At 52.2% G+C, this 16,389-nt stretch overlaps 1 protein-coding gene across 2 annotated transcripts; it reads left to right on the top strand.

Annotated features, from left to right (window-relative positions):
* ALAD (aminolevulinate dehydratase) lies at nt 1-9,901 on the top strand. Of its 2 annotated transcripts, none has more exons than XM_060014289.1 (12): nt 1-141; nt 5,313-5,499; nt 6,457-6,507; nt 6,973-7,069; nt 7,440-7,575; nt 7,683-7,766; nt 7,867-7,955; nt 8,177-8,232; nt 8,320-8,407; nt 8,496-8,582; nt 8,956-9,085; nt 9,734-9,901. In XM_060014289.1, the coding sequence occupies exons 2-12, from the start codon at nt 5,387-5,389 to the stop codon at nt 9,790-9,792; spliced, it is 990 nt and encodes a 329-aa protein (XP_059870272.1). In that variant the 5' UTR covers nt 1-141; nt 5,313-5,386; the 3' UTR covers nt 9,793-9,901. The 2 variants fall into 2 exon arrangements, with proteins under 2 accessions (XP_059870272.1, XP_059870270.1); XM_060014287.1 differs by lacking the exon at nt 1-141 and adding an exon at nt 4,534-4,640.
* The last annotated feature ends 6,488 nt before the right edge of the window (nt 9,902-16,389 follow it).

Here is a 16,389-nt window from a genome sequence, read left to right on the forward strand (position 1 = left end):
TGGCCTGCACGCGGTAGGGGGCGGGCTGTGAGAGAGGGAGCTGCTTCCGGGAGAGCCGCCCCGCCCCCACGTGGGCCCTGGGAGACTAGAGCGCGCGGCAGTGCTGGCGGGAGTGGCGTCTCAGATTCCTTAGGGAGGCAGGTGAGTGGGGACTGGACTCGGGGAGATGGCGGACTTGGAGGCAGGGGCTGTGGCATCAAAGTCTTGTGTCCCCAGACCCAGACTCTGCTGTAATCCACAAGCGCTGGCGGTGCAGCCGGGGACGGAGTCACTCTGGGACTCCTATTTAGGCTCTTAGAGGTAGATTGTTCTGCTGCAGCGGGGTTGAGGTCTCTGCGTGGCCGTTGCCCTTGGGGACCCGGGTCTGGGCTCCGAGTCTCCTGGCTGGGGTCCATTCCCTTGGAGACCGCTTGGGTAGTCTCCATCAGTGGAGAGCCCGAGGTGCCTCGCAGGATGGGGGAGGGAGGTGCAAACAATAACAGCCGCTCTGTGCTAGGATTGTACATAAGTTACATGCATTGGCCCATTCAGTCTTAACAACAGCCCATTGAGGTCTGTTCAAGTCCTTATTTACCAGATGAGGATTCTGAGGTCAGACAGCTGGAAGGTGACAGACACAGGATTTGAACCCACATCTACAGACTCCAAAACCCACACCCATAACCCTCATGCTGCCAACTGCAGCCATGTCCAGAGTCACCGTTCTGCCTCTTTCCTCCCTCACCCCCTTCACCCGGAGCTCTCCAGGAGCCCAGCTCCACTGATAAGCAGCTTTGAAATCTGTACTTAAAGTATCAAGGGGTAATGGTGGACATTGAGGACTTCTCTGCTGGAGACCTGGATTCCTCCCCGAGATCTGCCACTGACCCCCTGCAGGATCTTGGACCAATGTCAGCCCAGTATCACCATCATTTCAATAATATAGTCAGCAAGCTTTAAGGAACCTCTTCGTCAGTACGTTCTAGGAATTTGTGGAACTGGCTGATTCTCCTTTAGCTCCAGAGGAGATTTGGGCTCTTCAAAGCCAAGTCAAGGCCTGGGTCTCCTTCTCTTTAATCCCTGTTCCTAGCACTGGGGCAGGCCCAGAGTAGATATTCAGGAAATGCAGTTTGAATAAACAGGTAGCCAGTTGGCTCCTTTTCAGAACTGCCTGACAGCTGCTGTCCTGGGCCCTTCTGGGGGTTTGGATTTCTCAGCCCTGGCCACCTTCTACCTAGCTGGCCCTCCCCTGCAAGTGGCAGAGCCTGCCATCGCTGGCAGCAGCTCACAACCCTCTGTGCCAAGACCACAGCCTCTGGAATCCTCAGTGGAGCACAACATGGGGGGATCAGGCCCTGCATCTCTTCTCAGCCCCTCCGGGTGGTAGTTCTCAGGGCCCAGCTTAGGTTACTCCCAAGTTGGAGAAGTTACCTTCTAAGGAAGGAGATACTTTCACAATCAATCTGAAATTTTACTAATCCCTCAGTGTTGCCTGTTCCATGAAGCCATCCATCCTTGATTCCCAGAGACACAGGTCCCTCCTATAGCATATAGTCCACCCCTCTACTGTAGCAACTGTATGGTGACTATTTCTCCTTCACCACATAAGCTGCTGGAAGGCAAGGACCCCACCTCAGATATCCTGGGAGACCCTGTGGCCCATCCAGGTTTGAGTGAAAGTTCTCCCTTCTGAGTGTGGTGCAGAGGACACAGCTGTGATCCACTCCAGGAGGTCTTGTCAGCCCACTTCTACTCCTAATGATAGTAAAAGTAGCTGCCTATTTACTGAGCGGCTACTGTGCCAGGCATGCACCTCTTCACTATCTCTGATTTTCTCTGCAGCTTTGCAAGTTTGATAGTATCATTCCCATTTCATAGATTACGAAATGAAGATTCTGCAACCTTGCCCAAAGTCATACACAGAGCACAGAGCAGACCTGGGACTGTTTGACCCTGAAACATTACTCTTTCTGCACTGCCTGCTACAGCCTTCCAGTTAAGCTAAGCTGTTCTGCATCCCATGGTGACTTACCCTTGTCTTCAGTGTGGTGTCACAGGATTTAAGCTGTGGCTTACGGGCTCCCTTAATTTGGGAGAAGTGCCCCTTCCAAGTATGTGAACATCTTCCAATTTTTCAGGGACTTTTGGCAAAGCAAAACCTCCACCTGGATTTGGCTCTGCAAACAGAGAAGCACCTCTGTTGCTCAGGGGGTGTTGTTCTACTGCACAGTTTTTTGTTTATTGGGGCTTCCCTGGCGGTCCAGTGGTTAAGACTCCACGCTTCCACTGCAGCGGGCACGGGTTCGATCCCTGTTTGGGGAACTAAGGTGACACGTGGCACAGCAAAACAAACAACAACAAAAAAAACAGATGTTTGTTTATTAAGCACGTATGTAACAGAATGACTACCTGTGGGGCAGGTGACAGGCCCTTGAGTAGAAGCCAGGAGACCCATGGTCAAGCCCAGCTTTGTACCTGACTCGCTGTGGATGTCAAATAACTCCTGTCTCCTTTCTGCGCCCTACTTTCCACAGCAGAATGTAAAAGATTAAACAGGGTTGGTGATTTTCAACTTTTTTATTTTTTTCAGCACTAATACCCATTTCTCAAATCTCTCTCTGAATCCTAAAATTAAAAAAAAAAAAAAACAGATAAAAGTGGAACTGCCCTAGTAAGGCCTCCCCCTCACCACTCTCTAACCCCCATCCCCAAACCCCCAGTCTCCTCCGGGTGAATTGGACTGCAAGGCCCCTAGGCAGCCCTGCCCTTTCGCTTCTGATAAGCAGAAGGCATTCGCTTTCTCAGCCTTCTAAAGTAAATGTGGGTTTGAAGCCAGTGGAATGCAGCTTTGGATTCCAGAAGCTGGGGGCCTGCTGCTATAAAGGTTCTCTGGAAAGTGAGTTAGAGACCCAAAGACCTACCTTCAAAATATGATGTGACTCTAGAATGACATTGAGCAAGTCAGTTAACCTCTCTGAGCCTCCGTCTCCTTATCATTAAAAGTTAGAACAATTCTCTGCAATTAAATGGGATAATATATATGTGTAAAGTACCTAGGGCAGTGCCCAGCACACAACATACACTCAGTATATTTTTCTCTGATACCCTCCATCTCTCCAAGGCAGAGATAGTATAGGCAGAGCAACGCCTACTGAATCAAGTGTTTATCAGTAGTATGGGGTATGGTAGGTAAAACCCTGTACTCATTGTCTACAACAAACTCAAATTCTGGCTCAGTCACTAGCTGTGTGGTCTTGGGCAAGTGACTTAACCTCTCTGAGCTGGGCTAATCCTTGGCAGACCTAAGAGCAAAATCTTGCACAAAATGGGCACTCAGGACTTTATATCTGCTAAATGATTGCTCATATGGGAGTTGGGACATCTTTGGGGAGGCCTGGCTTGCCCCTGGGTCAGATGATGCGGCTGGCCCAGGGGTGTGGTGGTGGAGTGGATCCTGTGCGGCTCCTGATAACCCCAACCCCGCCAAGGAGGAGGATCAGATGAAACAGGCCCCTGAGCTAGTTGGGAGGGAGCCAAGGGGCCTGGGAGGCTGGAGGACAGGGGGAGGGGAAGGCATCATCAGTGTACTGAAGGACCCCCCACCAGGCCCAGAGAGTGTGCAGCCGTGGGTAAGTCCCTGCCCCTCTCTGGGCCTTGAGGTCCCATTCATACAAGGAGAGATTGGTGGCTCTTTGTTTTCCCCCTACTTGGCTGTTAGGCACCTCCAAAAGGAAGCGTCTAAAACGGAGCTCCCCACCTCCTCTCTCTCCAAGCTCACCTCCCCCCGCCCTCTTCCTGCCTGTCCCTGTCTCCGCTGCCCTCCAGGTCAAGCAAGCTAGCGCATCCGCCCCAAGAGACTGCCTCTTGGCCGCCTTAGGATGGCCCCTCCTCCCTACCCCTCTTGCCCCACAGCCTCTGTCCTCCTCTGCTTCTAGTCAGCTCTGCTCAGGATGCAAGAATTATCTTCCTAAAGCCAGGCTCTGAGCAGGCCCCTGCCCCGCCCCCTGCTCAGAAATCTTCCCCGTCCTAGGTCTGGCCGCCCCTCCCCTCCAAACACACATCCTCGATTGCCTCTTCAGTCCTCAGAGCAGTCCACAGCCCGTCCTCCTGGCCCCTTCTTTCCCCTCCGGAGGGAACATTCTCCCCTTTCCCTCTGCCAAGCCGAGCCCACTCATCCTGCAAAACCGAGTTCTAGTCCTGTCTTCTTCCAACAAGCTTCTGACCTCCTAACTCACATTGGAAGTCATGGTTCCTTCATGGTAGGCTCGGCCTCTCCGAGATGCGCTCAGTCAGCCCGATCCCCTGGGACTGCGGTGCCAACTGGATGAGAAATCATGTGTGCGAGTGCCTAGCATGGCCTGGCACATAGTAGGTGCTCAAGAAACAAACGTTAATGCCCCAGCTTCCGTCTTACACCCCTTATTTGGCATTTAGGGCATATTGTCTTGTACTTCATGTGGGTAAATGTATTTACTGTGTGGCAGAGTGCTGTGCAGGAGGCAAACATGAACTAAGTGTGGACCCTGCCCTGCAGAAGCTCCGCCTACTGGGACGAGATAAGATAAGGCCACAGAGAACTGGTATATAAGAGAGACTGTGATCTGGGCAAGAAGAGATGCTGCAGGGGAGAGGGAAGGAGGGGCCGCCTGGTGAACAACCTGGTAGGACTTGGGGATGGGCAAGTTGTGGAAAGAGCACCAGCCCCCTAGGGAAAGAGGGTGAGCGGAACGCAGCCAAGTGTGCTTGGGGAGCGGCAGGAGGCTCTCGGGCTGGAAAAGCAGCCTCCATGGCCACTCCACAGGCATGTCTGTCTGTCGGCACGGTGAGATTTAATCCTCTTAGTGTGTGTCCGTGTACCAAGGGGTTAACAGTTTTCCCCTAGAGGTAGAATTACAGGAAATTTTTCTCTTTTTGCTTATCTGTACTTTTCTAAAATTTCTGCCATGGCCATGGACATTGTTCATGGAATAGGCAAAGTTTAAGTGGTGGCTAGATCAGGGCTTCTCATAGTAATGTCCAGTCCATCCTAGACTGATTCTTTGATAAAATGCAATGAAAATGAATTAATAGAGACATGTTGTTTTAAAAAAAGAGACCAAATAAAATACAAACCCAGATTTTATATTATTAGATTCAACTTGCTCTGGAAGTTTCTGAAGTTTCATGAAAGTGCCTGTTTATCTTGGTGCACACCGGCAGGGATTGGTGAACCCCACTAGGAGTAGCACTGGGGTAGAGAGCAGGGGAAGCAGGAATCTGGAAAACTCTGCGGGTATGTGACCACCTCCCGGTGCCAGGGACCACGTCTCATGCGCCTCTCGTCGCCCTCACAGAGCTGAGCACGAGACAGACCCCCAAGAGCCCTCAGTTCCAGCCACCCGGCTGCCCTCTGTCCCCCCTGCCCACCATGCAGCCCCAGTCAGTTCTGCACAGCGGCTACTTCCACCCACTACTTCGGACCTGGCAGGCAACCACCACCAGCCTCAGTGCCTCCAGCCTCATCTACCCCATCTTTGTCACGTGAGTCCGCAAATGAGCCAGGTCTCTGATCGGCAGGGGGTGGGTTGAGTGTGTGTGCATGCACGTGAACAGAGCAGGTGTCTGTGTTGCGGGGATAAAGTGGGGCCGTCAGCTTGGAGCTCAAGGTATTGGAAGTGGCCTACTGGGTTAAGGACAGCCATTAAGAAAAAAACAAACCTTGAAGAGAATACAGTCTTCCCATTTGGAAAATAAAAACAACCCTTGCCTTTTTCATCCTGAGTTTTTGCAACAAGACAGAAGCCGAGACGATGTTTTGTTGGCTGTAAAGTTCTGTGTACATGTCAGAGGTGGCAGTCATGATCAGTCATGATAGCACAGCTGATACGTATTGAGGGCTTACTGTGTCCCAGGTACTAGTATGCTAAGCACCGATGTATATTATCTCATTCCACCCTGACAGTATTCATATGAGAAAAATACGGGTATTATCCCTTAGAATGTCATCTCCACGAGGGCAGGGATTTTTGTCTGTTTTGTTCACTGTTGTGTTGCCAGAGCCTAGAACAGTACCTGACACATAATAAGTGCTCAATAAATATTTGTTGAATGAATGAATGAACTGACCCAGGATACAGATGAAGGCCCTGAGGCTCAAAGAGTACCATTTGGCCAAGGTCGCCCAGTCAGTAAGTGGCTGGGATAGCAAGCAAGGACCTTCTGATCTCAGTGTCCAAGTTCTTAACCACTTGACTCCTTCCTAGGAGTACTGTTCTTTGAGTACAGTTGCTTGTTGTCACTGTTATTCTTGTTGTTCCTATTATTATTTCAGGCCCTGGGCTTGGCCAGGCAGGGGAACCAGACACTGGATCCCATCTTCCTCCCACCATCTCCACCTCCATATTCCTTCCGAGTTTCCCAACCATCTCTCCCAGTCACCCCCTCACCACTGGCCCTTCCCACAGCTACCAATCCATAGCCCATCCCCCGCTCTTGCAGGGATGTTCCTGATGACAAACAGCCTATCGCCAGCCTCCCAGGAGTGGCCAGGTAGGAGACGGAGTGGGGAGGGCAGGGTTATGATGGAGGGAGCAATTTCACAGGTGGAGGTGACAGGAAGCAGAAGCAGACCCAGGAGGCAGAAGATCCAGAGAGGCTGACTTCAGCTCAGAAGGACTGTCTCGGGGGGCAGAGTTGTTCCACAACAAAAGAGGCAGCCTCGGTCAGTAATGAGCTACCTGTCACCAGAGGCGCCACAGCAGAGGAACGCTGAACTTCAGATGGGAGGTCAATAACAGAACCTTGAAGGGGCCTTCCACAGCTGAATCCCATAGCTCTGCTACGTGGGGCCTCGGTTTTCCCATCTGTTTGGTGGGTGCATTCCTGCCTCTCCATGTACTGTGAGGCTTGAGCCCTCCTGGTGCCATGTGCACCTTGACTCTTAACAGAGGCGCAGGCCAGAGGCGTGGGGGGACCCTAGCCTGGGACCTGCCTCACTTCAGCCCCTCCATGCAGGTATGGTGTGAACCGGCTGGAAGAGATGCTGAAGCCCCTGGTGGAGGAGGGCCTGCGCTGTGTCCTAGTCTTCGGCGTCCCCAGCAGAGTTCCCAAGGTGACAGATCAGAGGAGGGGTCAGAGGGAAGGGGAGGGGGAGGCTGCGTGAGGATCAGCTGAGGTTGCACGCTGATCACACCCTCGCTCCAGCCTTGTGCTGGCCCTGGGGCCACCGGTGAACGGACACAGCCACTGCCCTTGAAACAGCAGCCATGTAGGATCAGGAAGCTAAGTAGGGCTGCAGCTCTGAATGGTCAAGTCAGGTTTCCCTCTGCAAAGTGGGAACAGTCCTCCCCGTGCCTCCTCATCCAGGGGCTGTCGTGGTGATACAGGAGAGAGCCGGGGCTGTGCCCTGGTGGCTGGCCACCGTGCCTCCCAAAGGCTTCCTGTGATTTTGTCCTTCCGCTTTGTCCTTCCTCTGTCCCTAGGATGAGCGAGGCTCTGCGGCAGACTCCGAGGACTCCCCAACTATCGAAGCCATCCGTCTGTTGCGCAAGAATTTCCCCAGCCTCCTGGTGGCGTGCGATGTGTGCCTGTGCCCCTACACCTCCCACGGTCACTGCGGTGAGCTTCCCTCCTTCCACCAGCCCTGCTGCCACCAGCACTCCCACTGCGGTGGAGATGGGCCAAAGCCCAGGATGCTCCCCCAAACCGAGCTGTGTGTCCTGCAGGGCTTCTGAGTGAGAATGGGTCGTTCCAAGCTGAGGAGAGCCGCCAGCGGCTGGCAGAGGTGGCGCTGGCCTATGCCAAGGCAGGTGAGTGAGCCACCAGCAGAAATGGGCACCCCTGGGTCGGGGAGGTGGCAGGGTGGATAGGAGGGTCCCAGAGTTCTGAAGGCCACCCTCTGCCCTTTAGGATGTCAGGTGGTGGCCCCGTCGGACATGATGGACGGACGTGTGGAAGCCATCAAGGAGGCTCTGATGGCACATGGATTTGGCAACAGGGTAGGGGCAGGGGTGCAGGCAGCACGTGGGGAGGAAGTAAGAGAGCCTGGACCAGACCTGCCCCCGTGTCTGCACCTCGCACAGAGAAAGCAAGGCCCAGAGCTCCAGTGGGACTAGGACACGCACCTCTACTTCCGGCCTGGGTCCTTTCTCTCCCTGTCACTTCACCCTGGGACATCTGGAGGGCTGGCTGAGCCGAGACCCCTATTATCTGCCCATAGGTATCAGTGATGAGCTATAGTGCCAAATTCGCTTCCTGTTTCTATGGACCTTTCCGGTGAGTGGGGATGGGCAGGGGTCTGCTGTTGAATCCCTGACCCGTTAACCCAAAGCTGGAGCCCACCCTGGTGTCTCTGATTCCCAGGGACGCAGCTCAGTCGAGCCCAGCTTTTGGAGATCGCCGCTGCTACCAGCTGCCGCCCGGAGCACGAGGCCTGGCCCTCCGCGCGGTGGTGAGTGACCAGAGCGCCAGCCCCACCCGGCCTGTCCCCCTGTCACCTCGCCTCCCAGGCACTGCCCACACCGTAACTCATCCCTTAGGACCGGGATGTACGGGAAGGAGCTGACATGCTCATGGTGAAGCCAGGAATGCCCTACCTGGACATCGTGCGGGAGGTAAAGAACAAGGTGAGCACAGGGCAGAGGCCAGAGGGGGCTCGGGGAGATGAGAGTGTGTCCACAGATTCTGGGCCCTTTGATCGAGGGACTGCAGAATCTCGGAGTTGAGCAGTCTTCCCAGGAACAGGAATCCCCAGCAACCCCCCTCCCCCTCCCCCGTCCCTGTCCCCGCCCGGGAACCACTGTGGGCCTCTGCGCCAGGGCTCGCAGGAGCCTTTGAACAGTTCTGCTTTAACAGCTCGAGGATGGGCCAGGCCGGCAGCAGCAGTGACTCAGGGCTTGGGGCTCAAGACGGTCACACATTGAGCAGGGAGGAAGGGATACTCCCAGAGGCATGCCCACCCCCACTTCAACCTGCCTGCCCCCCGCTGCTTCTCCCCAGCACCCTGAGCTCCCTCTCGCCGTGTACCACGTTTCTGGAGAGTTTGCCATGCTGTGGCATGGAGCCCAGGCCGGAGCGTTTGATCTCAAGGCTGCTGTACTGGAGGTCATGACTGCCTTCCGCAGAGCAGGTGAGCAAGCAGGGGTGGGAGTTTTTGACATGTGCCGCAGGGACTGATAGGCACTTTGACCAGATAGGGAAATAAAGTCATGAGACAGCCTGGAGTCTCATGCCTGGAAATGCCAGAGATCTAGACAGGCTGGGGAAAAGACATGAAACCGCAGGACAGAATGTGGAACAGTGAAGTACGCAGAGCCCTCTGTTATTTTTTGGTTTTGAGACCTTGGCCAAGCCACTTCTCTAAGTTCAGTGTCCTTGCCTATGAACTAGGGATAAGATAGCTGGTGCGTGGTTGTCGGGAGGATTAAATGAGATGCTACGTGTAATTGGCGTATGCTTGTCACTTCATAAATGGGAGCTGGTTTTGTTGGTAAAGCATACAGTGTGGGGAGGGAACTCACAGCTTACCTGTTTCCCCCACTGTGCAGTCTTATACATTGGCAAACTGAGGCCCAGAAGGAGAAAATGCCTTCCCCGAGGTCACACAACGTACAGAGCTAGGACTCACCAGAACTGAACTCAGGCTTAGGTTGTGACACCCGTGGGCTGTGCCTCTTCATGGTAGCCTTCTTCCCACCCCCGGCCCTCATCTCCCAGAAGGTATTCCCCGAGCTGACACCCTGCCCTCCCCCTGCTTCCCGCTTCTCTCCCAACACAGGTGCCGACGTCATCATCACCTACTACACGCCTCAGCTATTGCAGTGGCTGAAGGAGTGATGGAGAAAACGTGCAAGACCCAAGAACTAGAACTTTTTAACTCCTGAGCCTTGGAGAAGTGAAAACCAAAGTAAACGATGCTTTTGGAACTGTGTGCTCGTGCCCGCTTCCTGCTTACGCGCTGGCAGGCACCCAGAAGCCCTGGGTGTTTCTGCCAGAGTGCCACATCTCCCCACTCACAGCCACATCCTCATGGGCTCTCCTAGGCTTCCCTACCCCTCCCCTGGGTCAACCCTGAGGCTCACCTCTGCCACCCCAGCTCCTTCCTCAGGGGCGGCTTCAGCTTGAAAGCCACCAGGAATCAGGGGCATTGGCTCAGTGGGGCCTGGGAGGAAGGCTTGGAGCATTAAAGGAAAAGGAGGGCAGTTGAATCTTGGACCCTCAGAAGCTCTGGAAAGCTCGAGGCCTCTGGCAGCAGAGCTGGGCACACTGGGACTGAGGCTTAGATTGACACCCTGGGTTTAGAGTTGAGATTTGCTGCGATTCCACTGGAAGGCGATTCCCACACAGGCCAGTGCTTGCCAGGCTGCCTGAGATCTCCTGTTGTTCTCTGAGCCATAACCCCAGAGAAGAATTACTCATTAACGAGCAGAAAAGAATTATTCATTAACAAGCAGGAACACTGCCTAAGGATAGAAATTCGGAAGCAAAGAGAGAGTTCCTGACGGTTGGAGATGCCACCACCAAAAAGGATTTTTACTGAAGAGGTGTTTTTTGAGAAGGTCTGCTTTGTGCCCACACACAATGCTGGGTCCTGGGGGTATAGCAGGACAGACCTCAGCTTGTCTCTGAGTAGAATCTATACAAGGAGAACAGGGGTGACAGAAAACAACAAGAAAACAGACGAGGCAGTTATACATTGTAATAGTGCTTCTAGGGAAAGAAAGGGTCTGAGACAGAGAATAACAGATGATGGGCCTCACTTGAGAAGCCCTCCATGAGGTTGAGGGACAAGGAAAGACCCTTACAGAGGACAGAGGGAAGCAGACACCAGAAGCTGCGAGAATGACGGAGTGCACGGGCTCCTGCAGTGGGAGGGGCTTGGCAGGGCCGCTGGGAGCCAGATGAGGAAGAGGAAGGTGGGCTGCAGGACTGGAGGTTGGAAAGGTAGATCCTGCACCTTGTAGGAAACTTGGGTTCTATTTTGCATCTGATAGAAAGCCATCTGAAGGATCTTCACCAGGACTTGTATGTGTTCCAATTTCCCCCATTCTGCTCCTGTGAAAAAAATGGAGGGGTGAGGGGCCTCCCTCGTGGCGCAGTGGTTGAGAGTCCGCCTGCCGATGCAGGGGACACGGGTTCGTGCCCGGTCCGGGAAGATCCCACATGCCGCGGAGCGGCTGGGCCTGTGAGCCATGGCCGCTGAGCCTGCGCGTCTGGAGCCTGTGCTCTGCAACGGGAGAGGCCACAACAGTAAGAGGCCCACGTACAGCAAAAAAAAAAAAAAAAATGGAGGGGTGAGCCAGAAAAAGCCTGGTCGGGAGACTGTTGGTGACCCCCTGGAGCAAAGACAGTGGCCTGGACCAGGGTGGTGGCAGTGGAGAGAGAAGGAAGCAGAATATATTCAGAATACACTCTGGAGATAGAATAAGATTTTGCTGATGCTTTCACATTGGGGGGATTGAGGGAGGGAATGGGAGGCAACAGATGCCTTCATGGGTTTCTGGCTTGGGCAGCTGGTTTCCATTCATTCTGAGGGTGACGCGACGTAATGTTTCCCCCCAGTGAAGGATCAGGGCCAGCTAAGGAGGTGCCAGTTTGTAAGTCCACCTGCCTGTCTGCAAAGTGACAGAATCCCAACTCTAGAGTCAAAGCAAGGTTAGTTTGGATGTTATAAAATTTGGAATTATATGAGTCAGAAGCAGCTCCCCTCTAACTCCTGCTAGTTTTCCCCAGAGCTGTGGCCGACTTAACTGAAGATCTGAGCTCATTCTGTCCTCAGCCTTTGGGACTTGAAGAGTCACCTAGAGGCCTGAAACATTCATGGGAGATCAGCCATTGATGGGCCTCAGGGCTTGGGCCACACCAGACCCTTCCGCCACCTTGGTTTCTTGGCTTCCTGGCCCCTGGCCCCTGAGCTCATTTCTGGTTAGTGTGGAAGGGAACATCCTTCAAGGCCATCCTACATTCATCATTGCCAAGCACATATGGGGGCCTGGCTCTGTTCTAGGCACATGGAGATGGGAGATAGACACTGCCTTTTAGGTACAAACAGCCCTCAGGGAGCACATAACCGTGTCGAGAGCCCCCAGGGGTAAACTTTGAGTGGAGTGATGATGAGTCTTCCTGAGGAGAACCAAGAGGCGGACCTGTTACCAATGATGTGACAGGTGCTGTGAAGGCCACACCTGGCCTGACCTGGTTTGAAGATCAGAAAATACTTCCCCTAGGGTCTGATATTTAAACCTAGACCTGGAGAACGAGCCACCAAGCTGAGACATGTTTAGGGAAGGGCATTCCCGGCAGAGGGAACCCTGGGGCTAAAATGAGCTGGAAGGCTGGCGTGGCTGGAACACAGGGAAGGATGGGGAAGAGAGGCCTGAACTGAGCAGAGAGACACCAGGGCCAGAGCGTGCCGGGGTTCAGAAGCCATGCTGAAGGAAGAGGGAGAGCCTTCTCATGATTCCCGGAGAAAGGGAAGCCATCTGAAGGCTTTACTCAGGGGAATGAGTGGCTCTCGATTTGCATTTTATAAAAGCATTTTGACAGCACTATGGCAAAGTGCAAATAAGAAATGTGGCCTAGACTGAGTGGTGATGGTGGCGATGGAGAAGGGAATGGATTTAGAAGGTAGTTTAGATGTCAAGGACGAACCTGGCTTGAGCTCCTGGGTGGCTGATAGGCCATTTACTGAGGTGGGAAAGCTTGGAAGGGGAATCCTAAATTGAGCTTGGGTTTGCAATGAGGAAGCTCTATCGACAGAGTTTATGTGACTCTCCCAAGGCCACTCAACAAGTTTGTGGCAGAACTGGGTCTAGAACCCCAGTCACCAAAAACAGCAGAGCTGGGATTTGAACTCACAGAGCCCAACTCCAAGGCCTCTACCCTTACCCACTGTGCCATACCACCTCCTAATAAACTAACAAAATTATGGCCCTAACATTATGCTATTAGAAGTTCCAGTAATGGGGTTGCCTTCAGGCATCATGGTCTATGTGAGTGGCACCCTCTGGAGTCAGGACTCGGCACCTGAGGTACCAGCCTACTGTCTGCTCCACCCCCACCCCTCTATGCTTTGTCTACAAACGCAGTAATGACCAGGCAGGCAGCTGGAGGGATCTGGGTGGTCCTGGGGGGCCTGGCTCCTCCATAGTCCCCGTCTCCTGCTGTGTGCCTTCTTCTTGCTAGTCGTAATTTTATCTTTGGGCAGAGAACTCAGTTTTTAACAATCAACAAGGCATTTTATTCTCAGATTTCCAGGCATCTGGTGAGCATTAAGGGCCTCTCTCAACAAGATTTGATTTTTTTATTTCCCTCTCAGATGTGCCAGCGTGGACGGTAGCTTGTCTCTGGGACATCCTGAAGGCCACCACAAATAGCCGACACATTCCATCGTCCTCACTTTTTGTTTCTCTAAGATCCCTAAAACTGGGCTTCCCTGGCGGCACAGTGGTTAAGAATCCACCTGCCAATGCAGGGGACACGGGTTCGAGCCCTGGTCCAGGAAGATCCCACATGCCGCGGAGCAACTAAGCCTGTGCGCCTCAACTACTGAGCCTGTGCTCTAGAGCCCTTGAGCCACAACTACTGAGCCCGCGTGCCACAACCACTGAAGCCCGCGTGCCCTAGAGCCCGTGCTCCGCAACAAGAGAAGCCACCGCAATGAGTAGCCCGCGCACCACAACGAAGAGTAGCCCCCTCTTGCCGCAACTAGAGAAAGCCCGTGCGCAGCAACGAAGACCCAGAGCAGCCAAAAATAAATAAATAAATTTATTAAAAAAAAAAAAAAGGTCCCTAAAACTACCTCAGTGGGCCTATGGTTGAGGGTCCCCCAAAACAACAGGCATTTTAACCAAACATTTTACTACCAATTTCCCAACTAGGGAAGGGGGAGTCCTGACCTATTATATGCCCCATGTGGACTCTGCCGGCCAATTCCACATATCAGGGCCTGTGACTTATAACACCCTATATTCTACATTGTTCTGGGTACTCTTGGTTGCCAGTGACAGAAACTTAATTCAGTAACAAAAAAGGAAGTAATTGGTTTCTATAATTGGGCTGTAATAAGGTCAAGTGTAGCTGGATCTAGGGTCAAAGGCTCTCCTGGAGACCTCTGTCCCTTCCTAGCTCTCAGATGTGTTTGCCTCAGCTTGGCTTTATTCTAAAATGGGCTTTTGCCACTTAACAGCACATGATCCTTAGATGGTCCTTAATCCCAGAGAAAGATCCTTTCTATCCCATTAGTCACATAGCAAATCTCTGGAGGTCTCTGATTGGTTCTGCTCAGGTCACATAACCAGCCTCTCCGTTCAGTCCCTATAAACAATGGAATGGGAGATGTGGCACCATGATTGACAAGGTCTCCCTCCTTACAGGGAAGGCTGGTGGGATCTCAGGGCTTTTGCACCTGTGGTCGTCCCCTTTGCCAGGAATGCTTTCCCCAAAATCTGTATGGCCGTTTCCTTTTCATTGTTAAAATCTTGGTTTAAGTGTCACGTCCTCAAAGAAACCTGCCCTGACACCCAATTTAAAGTCATTCCCCCGTCACCCTGTGTTAGTCAGGATTCAAGTGTAGTAATTATAACAAAAGCCAAAATAACGGTAACTTAAGATGGAAATACGTTTCTCTCTAAGTAGTCCAGGCTATGTCAGCTATATGGGGTGGTGGGTCACGGCTCCTGCCTCGTTCTTCATCCTCAACACATCTCCGCTTCTATCTCGTGATCATAGATGGAGGGTCCAGTTCCCACCATCAGGTCCTCTTTTCAGTCAGGTGAAAGAGGAGAAGGGCAAGAGGGCATGACGCTTCTTTACAAGGGCCCAACCTGAAAGTTGTACACACCATTCTGCCCTTGTCTGAACTTAGTTACAGGGTCACACCTAGTTGTGTAAGGGAGGCTGGAAAACAGAGCCTGGTGGGGCAGCCCTGTACTCAGCTAAAACTCAGGGGTTCAATTACTAAGGAAGATGGAGAGAATGGATATGCAGGCAAATGGCCATTCCCAACACATGGAGTTTCTTGTAATCACGGAAACAGTGCTCAGACTATCAAAGTAAAGAGGTCCTTAGTAACCTAAGTAACCACTTAGGTTACTAAGTAACCATTCTAATTCTATAGATGAGAGACAGACTCAGAAGGGGACTTGTCCAAATTCACACAAGTCAGTGGCAGACCAAGGCTGGATATAGGTCTCCTAACTCCAAGCCCAGTGCTCAAAAGTCAGGGAGGGATTGCAAGGGGTAGAGGTGAGGGATTGCTTTTAGAGGGACTTTCTCCTTTTATGTATTACCTTAGCTTGAAGTGCATTTTTATATTCATGTATTTTATCTAACAAGGATATATTCATGTGTTATTCATGTAAATTAAGTGAAAACTTGGCCAATACACATGAAAAGGTTTTATCTTCACTAGTCAACGGAGAAATTAAACTTAAAACCATAATGAGATACCACCATACATCTATCAGAATGCCTAAAATTTTTTAAAAAATAGACAATGCCAATTTTTTAAAAATTAATTTATTTGGGCTTCCCTGGTGGCGCAGTGGTTGAGAGTCCGCCTGCCAATGCAGGGGACACAGGTTCGTGCCCCGGTCCGGGAAGAACCCACATGCCGCGGAGTGGCTGGGCCCGTGAGCCATGGCCGCTGAGCCTGTGCGTCCGGAGCCTGTGCTCCACAACGGGAGAGCCCACAACAGTGAGAGGCCCGCGTATCACAAAAAAAAAAAAATTAATTTATTTATTTTTGGCTGCATTGGGTCTTCCTTGCAGTGCGCGGAAGTTGTGGTGAGCGGGGGCTACTCTTCATTGTGGTGCACGGGCTTCTCATTGCAGTGGCTTCTCTTGTTGTGGAGCACGGGCTCTGGGTGCGTGGGCTTCAGTAGTTGTGGCACGCGGGCTCAGTAGTTGTGGCTCGTGGGCTCTAGAGCGCAGGCTCAGTAGTTGTGGTGCACAGGCTTAGTTGCTCCACGGCACGTGGGATCTTCCTGGACCAGGGCTCGAATCCGTGTCCCCTACATTGGCAGGCGGATTCTTAACCACGGCCCCACCAGGGAAGCCCAACAATGCCAATTTTTGAGACTGTGGAGCAAGTGGAATCTCACACGACTGGTACAACCACGTCAGAAAACTTTCTCCATCTACTGAAACTGGACATACACATATGTATAGCCTAGTGATTCCACATCTAGGGATTTACCCAACAGAAATGTGTACACATGTGACCAAAAGATGTGTGCAAGAATGTCCATAGCAACATTTTCTAATATTTGTAATAACCAAAAACTGGAGATAACCCAAATGCCCATCAACAATAAAATGTGGGGTATTCATATAATGGAATATCACAGGAAGGAGAATGAATGACCTGTAACTACTCAAAGCAACATGGATGAATCTTACAACTAAAATTTTGAGCAAAGGAAGCAAGACAAA

This window comes from Delphinus delphis, chromosome 6 (assembly GCF_949987515.2).
Source record: "Delphinus delphis chromosome 6, mDelDel1.2, whole genome shotgun sequence".
NCBI classification, from domain to species: domain Eukaryota; kingdom Metazoa; phylum Chordata; class Mammalia; order Artiodactyla; family Delphinidae; genus Delphinus; species Delphinus delphis.

Excerpts from the sequence above, each read along its gene's own strand:
- ALAD (XM_060014287.1), top strand. The coding sequence starts at position 4,595 with ATGCTGCAGGGGAGAGGGAAGGAGGGGCCGCCTGGTGAACAACCTG. Across the intron at positions 7,767-7,866 it reads GCTGGCCTATGCCAAGGCAG|GATGTCAGGTGGTGGCCCCG; the intron begins GTGAGTGAGCCA and ends TCTGCCCTTTAG. Across the intron at positions 7,956-8,176 it reads CACATGGATTTGGCAACAGG|GTATCAGTGATGAGCTATAG; the intron begins GTAGGGGCAGGG and ends ATCTGCCCATAG.